We start from the raw sequence: 11,330 nt of genomic DNA, 5'->3' as shown, positions 1-11,330 counted from the left end.
AGCTGTCCCCCTGGGTAGACTGCTGTGGCATCACAGCTCATAGCAACCTCCAACTCCTGGGCTCAAGCGAGTCTCCTGCCTCTGCCTCCCAAGTAACTGGGACCACAGGCGCCCGCCACAACACCTGGCTATTTTTTGGTTGCAGCCGTCATTGTTGTTTGGCGGGCCCAGGCTGGATTTGAACCTGCCACCTTAAGTGTATGTGGCTAGCGCCTTAGCCACTTGAGCCACAGGTGCCGAGCCTACTTTCCCCATCTTACCACGTGTTTGCCAGTGTGCCACAATAGCAGGCTAAGGGCCCATCTCAAAACTGACAGTTAGGTAAAAATAATTTTTAAGACCTTCTTGCTTCCCTTTGGGTCCTTTTTTTTTTTTCTTCTCCTCTTCTGTTTTTTAGAATACTTTCTGACTGAGAAATTTCCCCAGGCCTAGTCCTAAAGAGTCTCAATTTCCCAAAATGACCAGGCCTCCCTTCTGAAGCAGGAAAATCACTCCAAGGAGAGAATGCCTGGTACATTTAATTAATATTCTTGGGACACTTGTATTTTATTTTATTATTTTTGAGACAGCAAGACTCTGTCACCTGGACTAGAGTATTATGGCCTCAGCCTAATTTACAGCAACCTCAAACTCCTGGGCTCAAGCAATCTTCCTGCCTCAGCCTCTAGAGTAGCTAGAACTATAGGCTTCCACCATGATGCCTGGCTAATTTTTCTATTTTTAGTAGAGAGAGGGTCTTGATTTGCTCAGGCTGGCCTTAAACTCCTGACCTTGGCACTTGTAAAGTGAAATGTATATTAACCTGATGGAGTTTATTCTTTTTTTTGAGTCAGAGTCTCATTATGTTGCCCTTGGTGGAGTGCTGTAGCATCACAGCTCACAGCAACCTCAAACTCGGGCTTAAGAGATTCTCTTGCCTCAGCCTCCCAAGTAGCTGGGACTACAGGTGCCCACCACAACACCTGGCTATTTTTTGGTTGTAGTTGTCATTGTTGTTTGGTAGGCCCAGGCTAGGTTTGAACCCACCAACTTTGGTGTATGTGGCTGGCACCCTAGCTGCTGAGCTATAGGCACCGAGCCAATGGAGGTTATTCTTGAGGGTAATATCCTTCTCTTTGCCCAGCCCAGTATATCTGATCCTGGATTCATCCTTGACTGACAAGGTATACAAATTGAAAACCAGTAGCACCTGAGCAGAGAGCACCCAGCATAGATGGCTCAAGTAAATAAATGGACAATGTACCATGGGTAGTCTGTTCTTTGTCCCTTAGGTATTTATCCCCACTGGGACTTGGGTCACATCCTTTGGCCTGGTGGATTGAGACAATTTCATGAAGGTAGAAGACAGGGAAGCCCTGTCTGTAGCCACTGGTATCAAGTATAGGTAGGAAGAGAGGAAAGGAGGCAGTATCCTTTGTTCCACCCATCAAGAATAGGTGGGGAAGAGGAAAAGGGCTGTAGGTCTGGATCACACTATGTCTGGATCTCACCATGTATGACCTGGCTCAAATTTCAAATCATCACTTTATCAATTGTCCCCTCTTTCTTTCTTGCATCATCAATTTATCTCTCTACTGGAACATGCCCATTAGTATGCAAAAATGCTGAAATATCTCCCACCTGAAAACCCCCAAAACTTCATTTGAAAAACATTACTGTCCAATATTACCCCATTCCTCTGCTCTCTTTTATTATAACGCTCAAAAGTGTTGCTTTACTTACTAGCACTGATTTCTTTTCTTTTTCTCTTTCAACGGCAATCATGCTTTGAACTCAATACACTTCCTTATCAAAATCATCCATGCATCTTTTTGTTGCCCTATATAAGAGTCAATTTTCAGTTCTCATCCTAATCAACCTTTTTGGGAAAACAGACACAGTTGAACACTTTTTCCTTCTTGAAATACATTCCCATTTTATTTCTAGAAAACCGTTCCTCCCTCACTGGAAGCTTACCTGGGTCAGCCAGACCCAATCTCTGGCCCTGAACTCTAGACTTACACACCTAATGCTTGAATAAACATCTGAAATTTTACGTGTCCAAATTGATTTTTTTTTTTTTTGAGAAAGAGTTACCCAACTAGACTCCAGTGGAGTCATTATAGTTCACTAAAACCTTAAGCTTCCTGGGCTCAAGTGATGCTCCTGCCTCAGGGTCCTGAGCTGGGACTACAGGCAGGCCACTATGCCCAGCTAATTTTTCTATTTTTAGTAGAGATGGTCTGGCTCTTGATCAGGCTGGTCTTGAACTCTTGAGCTCAAGGAGTCCTCTGGACTCCTCTCCCAGTGTGCTAGATTACAGCATGAGCCACCATGCCCCACCCAAAGCTGAACTCTTGATTCCTCCCCTCCCCCAATCTGTTCTTTCTTCAATTGTTTCCATCTCAAGAAATGGCAACTTCATCCTTTCAATTGCTCAAAACAAAAATCTTGAAGTCATCCTTGACTCATCTGTTTTCTTGCACTTCTTGTCGAATCATTCAGCAAATCCTGTCTTTCAATCTTCAAATTATATGCAGAATCTAATCCATTCTCACTATTCTACTGCCACCACACTGGTGGAGGGCCATCATTCTCTGGGCTGCATTGCTGCATACTTTCCTAACAGCTCCCCCTTCTTCCACCCTGCCCCTCCCCTACTGTTCTCCACACAGCCCCCAGAGGCATCCTTTCCAGTGATTCCCCATCTTACTCATAGTAAAAGCCAACATCTTTACTGTGGCCTACAAGGCCTTATATGATCTGACCCTGTTTCCTCCTAGTCTTCCAACTTCACTGCTTACCACTCTCTCCCTTGTGGATTCCTCCCCTCTAGTCACATGGACCTCCTTGAGCATCCTTTGAACATACCAAGCATGCTCCTTTTTAAGGATCTGTGCACCTGCTTTCCTGCTTCTGGAATGCCCTTCCTCATATCTCCTGCACCTACTTTTCCAACCCCTTTTATAAAATAGAACTTCACTACCAATCTCCTTTGCCTTGTTTTATTTTTCTCTGAGTCACTTTTGACCATGGATTACTTTAAAGATTTGAAATAGAAAATCAATAGCAAACCATTCCTCCAGAATAGGGATAGGGGAAAAATGGAGGGGAAAGGGGCTTTGCCATCTGCAGAGGAAGAAAGGGACCAGGGCTGAGAGTTTGTGGGCAGAAGAGCCCACCTTCCTTTGAAGCACCGCCAGGCAGCACTGCCTCGTGGGGCTAGGAAAACACAGCCTATCCATTAGTCCCAAGTAAAGAAGGGGACACAATTCTGTCTACGGCAATTCCACAGATTTGTTGGGATGGACTGCTTAAGGTGGGGGGCTTCCTGAGAGTCCTGCACAGTTGAGCTGCAGACTCTTTGGTGCCTCCGGGTGGTGGCCTATGGTGCTGCAGCGGACTGTGAGTGAGGCAGAGGGTGGGCAGTGCCGCTGAGCTCACCGCCACGGGTGCATCCATCCCTCCTGGGCCTATAATTTGGGTTCCCCGGGCCTGGCCGCCCCTATCAGCGGCTCAGCAACAGATGAGTCACCCGGGACCCCGGGCCAAGGCAAACATTGAGGGGGGAGGAATAGGAGGAGGTTTCCGAGGCTGCTTTAGCCACCGCCTCAGTTGCTCGATCCCCCAATCTCCAGGGGACCCTACTCTTTTCTTTGACCCCCGCCCTCCAGGGCCCCAGCGTTCTTTCTCACATTGCTCTGGATACACCCTCATCTCCATGATGGGAAGGACAGCCCTCCACTCTTCTCAAGGAAGAGAAAGGGGACCAGCGTGTTCCCACTCCCTCCTTGCAGTGATGACAGCCCCCCACTTTCCCCCTCCTGTCATGGCCCCAACCCACGTCAAGGGCTCTCTGGTTCCCGCCCCTTCCCTCTCGTAGAGCTGGCCGCGTGCTTGGGGTATTAGGCAATGGGTGTGCACCCACAGCCCTCTCCAGGCCCCGCCTGTCCCACCGCCCTCTAGCCGCCTGCGGGTCAGTGCTCAGGCCAGCCGGTCGGGCTGAGGGCACTGCGGGCCAGCTCAGGCCACCCAGTCTGCCTGGCTGTGGCCTCTTGTCCCAGAGTTGGGCTTCAGTGGAGAGAAAGAGTAGGAGTTTGGGTCCTTAGATTTGGAACAGTCCATCTTGGGGAGCTCTAGGACCATTGAGAAGTGAAAAGAAACCTGGTAGTCATTCTGACCCTAGTCGTTTCTTGGTACCTGAGGGTGTGTGCTAGAGCCAGACACCAGTAGAATCAGAAGGCAAAAACTAATCCAAAACTTGAGGGAAACAGAGACATAAGGAGAAATACTAATGTCCATGACATCCCCATGGAGAAAAGAGGGTTAGGAAACCTTATTTCCCCTCCCAGGAACCTGGTTAGAGTCCCAAGCTGATGGGCAGGAAAAAGGACAAGGACATCGAGAACATGGGCAGTGATCACTGAATCCAAGTGTAAGGGTGAAAACTACTGAGGTAGGGCTTGCAGAGTCTCATGACCTCAAAAACCACACATGGTTTGGCTCTTGTCCTCTAAATGGGAAGGAGGGTCAGGAGCACTAGGGCTCCCTCTCCTTTACTCCAGAGGTGATTAGAGAGAGATAACCATCTCTGGTCCAGGCTGTCCAGTGTCAGGGACCATGGCACTTTACTCTTAGTCTGCTCAGGCCTTGTGGTCAGTAAATATTCCAACATATGTAAGTTGCTGATCTCCTCACTTCAGATTGCTGTGCCCCCTATCCAACAGTGACCCCTGTAGCATGGGGTGGGACCTGCAACAGCACAGACTAGGCTGGCTGCTCAGCAGAACTTCACCGCCAAGGAAGAGGTGACTATGGCTGTGGGTATCAGCCCTGAGCCTCTACTTACTGGGGGGCAGTCTCTGAGTCAACGTGCCTCTGGGTGCGCGGGGCCAGCCGTGCCTTGGGCTGCGGTCTGGCAGGGGCGGGGGGCGACTAGGAAGCCTGGGGCCCCTCTCTGGCAAAAATAGCCCGCAGTGGTTAGAGCTGCCGAGGGTGAGTCAGGCAGGAGCACAGTGGCGCCTAACCCCTTCGCTGCCGCTGGAGCTCCCTAAGGCGGTTTGCCTTCATATGTGCACCCCAAGACCAGGTTCTTTCCTGGCTGCCCTTGGGCTGGGCTCAATTTGGGATCCTGAGGCTCTCCTCAGCCCATGTGAAGCAAGTCTGCAGCCTGGAGCAGAAATCCGAGCCACCTGAAGTGCAAACCCAGGAATTTCGGGAAGGATAGGAAACCTCCGTGAGCAAGGATGCTTGCAAGGCAGGCTGAAGATCTCTGGAGCTACCAGAGCTTCTGCTAGGGCCAAACTCTGAGGCCAAAGCTGATCCCTCCCAAGGGGCAGTCCAGTACTTGGAGAGGGCAGGAGCCAAACCGCCCAGACCCTCGCTTCTCCTGTTCACGCTGAGTGTGTGCTAGCTGTGGGCTTTACATGCAACTGTCTCACATCAGAGAAGCCTGAAGACCATTCGTCTCCATCTTCATCTTGTCGAAGGTGCCCTCCACACCCTGCTCTCGGTGGGGAAACTGAGGCAAGGAGAAATGAGAGTTTTGGCTACTTGGGCCTGGGCCTGGCTCCCTTGTCTGGATCATTATACCTTCCCCAAAGCCTTGGCAACCCCAGAGCAGGTGAGAGGAGCCCTAGCCACCACCCACTTCAGTGGGGCCAAACTAACCCGGTGTCGGGGAAGAGGGCGTGTGTGTTTGCTGGGAGGAGGGGGAGGCTGCGTTCCCCTGGTAAAGGAGGCGGGTGCGGGGTAGGGTGGGGATGCCCGGGGCTCGGGGTGGGGCTGCAGTTCCATCAGTCCTGCAGAGCCACCAAGCAGAGCCAGAGCCCCCAGTTCTTTGCTCACCCTCTCGATAGCTCTCTCATTCACTCCCTCCCTTCCTCCCCTCCTTCCTCCTGGCGGCGGCTGGGGCGGCAGCGACGCTGGAGAAGCAGCGAAGAGGAGTGGCCCGGCTCTGGAAGAATGTGGCTCTGCCGAGGGGGCAGAACCTGACACAGTCTCCCCAGGTTTTAAGCAGTCCGAGCCAACCTAGGCAACGCAAGCGTGCTGGTCGCGGACCCCCGCACCTGGACAACTGGAGGTAATCAGACCTGGGAAAGCAGGGAGAGCAGGGACGCACACATGGGGACGAGCAAGGCCCCCCGGTAGTCAGACAGACACATCCAACCATAGGAGCACAGAAAGGCAGAGAGAACCAGAGATATTGCTAGACATAAAGACTCAGAGAATAAGGAGTGCCCCCAGATTTGGAAGGCAATGACCATGAGACCAAGGAGTAGGGATGAGATGGGTGTTGTGCTGAGGGGAGCATGTAGTTAGGAAAAGTGGGGAACTCCACTTGCCAAAGTCCCTTTCAGGAGGTAGCCAAGTTCACCTCCCTGTCTTTTCCACACTTGGAGACTCTTCTCTTTCTCTACTGCTCAGGGAGGGGACGGTGTGAGGTGGGAGAGCTCATTCTTAGACCTTTCCCCTGGAACCTGCCTGCTGTTGAGGCCACCTGGGGTGACACCCCTATAGGTGGTGGGGAACCCCCTTTCTATGCCCTCCTCAGCCCTGTGAGGGCGGGGAATAGAGTTTGTGGGGCCCTGGACAAGGGAGCCAGTGGTGAGGTACTGGAGCAAGTGTTTGTGATTCTGTGTCTGAGTTTGTAAGTGTCTGTGTGCCGGGCATTGTGTCTGACTGGGCAGGGCTCCAGGGGCCCTGGCGTGAGTCCTGAGCTGGGAGGCTGGACTCTTTTCTACAAGACTTTCAAGGCTTAGGGACTCTGGGAACCAAGAGTTGATTCTTACTGCTCTGTTTGAGGAGGGATGAGAAGGGTCAGTGGGGTGGCACGAGTGAGTTAGAAGTCCACAGTAGAGGATCCTTCTGTTGCTCAGAGAGCTACCCTTTTCCAGAACCCTCATCAAAGCTCCCTATCCTGCAGGTCCTGATCGATCTAACCACCGGAGCCTCCGGGCTTGGACATGCTGGAGGAGCCCCGGCCGCCACCTCCGCCCTCGGGCCTCGCGGGTCTCCTGTTCCTGGCACTGTGCAGTCGGTGAGCAGTTCCCCTGGCTTACCAGCCCACCGGAGAAGCACCCACTGGGTGGGTGGAGTTGGAGAGGGTACAAGGCTTGGATCGCAGACTCCGAGATGCCTTTTCCGTTTCCAGGGCTCTCTGCAATGAGATTCTGGGTCTGAAATTGCCCGGTGAACCGCCCCTGACGGCCAACACTGTGTGCTTGACGCTATCTGGCCTCAGCAAGCGACAACTAGGCCTGTGCCTGCGGAGCCCCGACGTGACAGCGTCTGCGCTTCAGGGTCTGCACATTGCGGTCCACGAGTGTCAGCACCAGCTGCGCGACCAGCGCTGGAACTGCTCAGCGCTCGAGGGCGGCGGCCGCCTGCCGCACCACAGCGCCATCCTCAAGCGTGGTGAGCCGGGCTGGGCGGGTCTGCGCCACCGCTAAGGCAATGGGGTCGCGGGGCAGGCCGAGGCGCGCGGAGGCGGGAAGGGACGAGTTTGCGGCTCCGGGAGGGGCCTTCCCGGGAATCTCCCCCACTGCTGGCGCGCCGAGCTGGGTCTGGCCACCCGTCTGGGCCCTTGAGCTCCTGACTTACACCTGCGTGCTGCGGGCAAGGCAGCTGGGTCCCTGCTCCCCTAACTTAGCCCCCTCACCCCGCCCAGCTTGATCTAGGTTGCACCTGTGAACTAGAGATGCCCCCAACCCAGGAAGCTTCAAACGACCCCTATCCCTCCCCTATTTTTCTCTCTTCTCCGTATTTGCGGGACAAGCCCAGGCTGGTGTCCCCAGAGTCTCAGCGGGGGTGGAGTGACGCCCCCAACCGTTTAAGGGTTAAACATGCTCCCCTAATTGCTGGGGTTCCCAGGAGCCAAAGCTGGGAACAAAGACCCTGATGGCTTTGAAGCTGGGGAGCAGCCCCCTCCTCTGTGCTGTGAGGGCCCCAGGTGTCACTCACCTGAGCAGGTGAGGAATGGCTGGAGGGACAGAGAACAGGTCACTGCCAGCCTGGTCTGGAAGACACTGCCACTGTTCCCCATGCCCTGCTAGAGTTCACTTCTGGAGGAGTGAAAATCCATGGGGGCTTAGCGGGGGGTGGAGGGGTGGGGGGAATGATTCGGGAAATATGGGGTTAATAGGCAGCTGCCATCTGCAGGGAAATTCCCAAGACATGTGCAAACAGCTTCACCCCTGGAGGGCTGGGGTTGGGGGATCAGGAGGCTGTCCCAGGAGCCCTGGATCCTGGGGTAGGAGCAGCATGGCCTCTAAGGAGGTGCTGCTTCTCATCTTCTCAGGGCTCCAGAGAGCCCCTGCCTAAAATGAAGTGAGGATCTCCCTCCTTCCCCACATAGCCTGGTGTAGGGAAAGGCTTTGATGCCCAAATAGTGAGCATGTCTATGTAAGCCTGGGGATGACTTGTCATCCTGAGTCTCTGTGACCCCCAAAACATAACAAAGAAGCCAACCTTTTAAGAGTGGCTTAGGGAAAATCACCCCCACCTCTCTCCTCCTCCCAGTGTTTTATAGGGTAATAGCATGTTAGGATAAACATAAAGGGCAGTCTTGAAGGGCAAATATAAAACTAGAACCTGGGAAGGGAAAGGGCAGCTCTATAGTTCCATGCTTTGGGGGTGTTGGGGTAGTAGGTAAACACTGATTAAAATAATCCTGAAGACAAAAAAAGAACCCCAAAGCCCTTTGCTACCACCTCACCCAAGCTCCCTGCAGGCCTGGGGAATTTTTAAGACTTTCAGATGTAGAACTCAGTGAATACATCTTCAAAGACCTCAGGGACTTCCCCTTAGTCATCTCTTAACCCCAGAGGTCTATCCCTTTGGGTGAGCTCTTTCATCCACACCTGAAAACCACAGACTTACAGAAAGAGAATTGGCCTCAGAGATCATCTTGACCCATCATCTCCCTTTATAGAAGAAGAAACTGAGGCTCTGGGCTTTTTTTTTTTTTTAAGTCTCCTAAGCATTCTCCCATATGAGACTCTGCTTTCAGTTCTCCTCTTCATCCCTTGACTTTTTCTCAAATCACTCAGCCTGGTAAATGGCAGGGTCAGGATTCAGTTAGGAATTTCTGGAATTGGAGGGGATCTATTTATTTCCTTCTACCTCCCACTCTCTGATGCCTGCCAGCCTTACCTCCACCATCACACCCTTCTCATCTCCAGGTTTCCGTGAGAGTGCTTTTTCCTTCTCCATGTTGGCTGCTGGGGTCATGCATGCGGTAGCCACGGCCTGCAGCCTGGGCAAGCTGGTGAGCTGCAGCTGCGGCTGGAAGGGCAGTGGTGAACAGGATCGGCTGAGGGCCAAACTGCTGCAGTTGCAGGCACTGTCCCGAGGCAAAAGTTTCCCCCACTCCCTGCCCAGCCCTGGCCCTGGGTCAGGCCCCAGCCCTGGCCCCCAGGACACATGGGAATGGGGTGGCTGTAACCATGACATGGACTTTGGAGAGAAGTTCTCTCGGGATTTCTTGGATTCCAGGGAAGCTCCCCGGGACATCCAGGCACGAATGCGAATCCACAACAACAGGGTGGGGCGCCAGGTATGTGTGTACATCTTGTACTGGGTCTCCCTAGCTTGTGAGGCCTGCCCAGAGTTTGAGAGGGACAGGAAAATAATAGGACTAATAGGACAAGGTACAGTGGGTGATTGCCTCTCACTTTCAGCAAGTCACTCAACCTCAGTTGTGCATCTGTAAAGAGAGCCTAATTATACTTAGTTAAGATTGAGCTAGCAAACAATGCATCAGGCATAGTGGCTAGTTCTTGGCTTATTATTTAGCAGCTATTATTGCAGCTGCCTTCCCCAGTATTTAGGTGCACTCTGGGCCAACTCCCCATTTTACCAGTTCTGGATAGAGCACTGGACTTGGGAGTCAGGACAGCTGGAGTTGAGCCCTGGCTCTATTACCAGCTAGTGATTGAAGATGGACAAATCACACAGCTCTGGCTTCAGTTTTCCAACCATAAAATGAGAGAGTCAGGCTATTATCTAACTTCATAATGCTCTTTATCTTCTGATGGTCCATGTTATTCTTGCCTCCATTTGTCCCTCCCTGCATTCTCTGTTCCCTTCCCTCTACTGGGCCTCTGTGCTCTGTCCATTTGCTGCCCTCCCTTTTACCTCTTCTCCCTCTGATGCTATAGGTGGTAACTGAAAACCTGAAGCGGAAATGCAAGTGCCATGGCACATCAGGCAGCTGCCAGTTCAAGACATGCTGGAGAGCAGCCCCAGAATTCCGGACAGTGGGGGCTGCACTGAGGGAGCGGCTGGGCCGGGCCATCTTCATTGATACCCACAACCGCAATTCTGGAGCCTTCCAACCACGCCTGCGTCCCCGTCGTCTCTCAGGAGAGCTGGTGTACTTTGAGAAGTCTCCTGACTTCTGTGAGCGAGACCCCACCATGGGCTCCCCAGGCACAAGGGGCCGGGCCTGCAACAAGACCAGCCACCTGTTGGATGGCTGTGGCAGCCTGTGCTGTGGCCGTGGGCACAATGTGCTCCGGCAGACCCGAGTTGAACGCTGCCATTGCCGTTTCCACTGGTGCTGCTATGTGCTGTGTGATGAGTGCAAGGTCACAGAGTGGGTGAATGTGTGTAAGTGAGAGTAAGCCTCACCTTGGGGCTGGGTAGGAGGGATACCTTTTCAGCCCTTTGCTCTGATTTCCATCCAGGGCCAATCTCGGTGCCTGGAGGCTCAAAATATCTACCTGGAAACAGCTTTGGGGGTGGTGGGAGTCAGGTGGACTCTCTGAATGTGCAGCCTTCACCCCAAAGTTGGAGGGCCTTGGGGGAAAACTAACTCCTCTTCTGCTCCTTAAACACCTAAATGGACTAAGATGAAATGCACTGTATTGCTCCCCCTTCACAACTCCAGGGCCCCTTTAATTTGATCCCATGCCCCTTTTAGCTAGGGAGTCCCTATAGCCTGACCATTCTTCTCCCTTGAGGAATAACCCCAGGCGTTGTATGGAGCCATAGATCTGTATCTAGAAAGAGACCACCCATTCCTATTTGCTGTTCCCAAATTCCTCTGCTGCAGCTTGGACTCCCTCTTGTGGGGTAATGGGAAGCAGTGGTAGAGAGGTTTTTCTTGGGGGAAGGACAGAGTACTGGGGTGCACTATCCTCTGAATCCTCAGAGTTGTCTGTCTAGCCCGTTAGGGAAGTTGTTTTCTTTCATTCACATGTTAAAGGAGACCCTCTAAAGGAAGGGTTTTCCCTAGACTCTTAGGGCCTCTTTTTCCTCTTCAGCTGGAGGGATGGGAATAGATAATTTATTGTACTGAGACTTGTTCTTGGTTCCTGTTTGAAACTAAAATAAATTAAGTTACTGGA

The 11,330-nt window shown here is 52.4% G+C and overlaps 1 protein-coding gene across 1 annotated transcript; it reads left to right on the top strand.

Annotated features, from left to right (window-relative positions):
- Nucleotides 1–5,680: 5,680 nt before the first annotated feature.
- Nucleotides 5,681–11,330, top strand: WNT10B (Wnt family member 10B). Its single transcript, XM_003793595.1, has 5 exons — nt 5,681–6,061; nt 6,905–7,018; nt 7,133–7,395; nt 9,162–9,535; nt 10,140–11,330. The coding sequence occupies exons 2-5, from the start codon at nt 6,945–6,947 to the stop codon at nt 10,596–10,598; spliced, it is 1,170 nt and encodes a 389-aa protein (XP_003793643.1). The 5' UTR covers nt 5,681–6,061; nt 6,905–6,944; the 3' UTR covers nt 10,599–11,330.

The sequence above is a fragment of the Otolemur garnettii genome, unplaced genomic scaffold (assembly GCF_000181295.1).
Source record: "Otolemur garnettii isolate 467f Iridium unplaced genomic scaffold, OtoGar3 scaffold00070, whole genome shotgun sequence".
Classification (NCBI taxonomy): domain Eukaryota; kingdom Metazoa; phylum Chordata; class Mammalia; order Primates; family Galagidae; genus Otolemur; species Otolemur garnettii.
The sequence above is the reverse complement of the archived record's forward strand: the minus strand, read 5'-3'. Positions and strand labels throughout refer to the sequence as shown.

Coding starts and splice junctions, on each gene's coding strand:
- WNT10B (XM_003793595.1), top strand. CDS start 6,945: ATGCTGGAGGAGCCCCGGCCGCCACCTCCGCCCTCGGGCCTCGCGGGT. Junction 7,019..7,132: donor TTCCTGGCACTGTGCAGTCG/GTGAGCAGTTCC, acceptor TTCCGTTTCCAG/GGCTCTCTGCAATGAGATTC. Junction 7,396..9,161: donor CAGCGCCATCCTCAAGCGTG/GTGAGCCGGGCT, acceptor TCTCATCTCCAG/GTTTCCGTGAGAGTGCTTTT.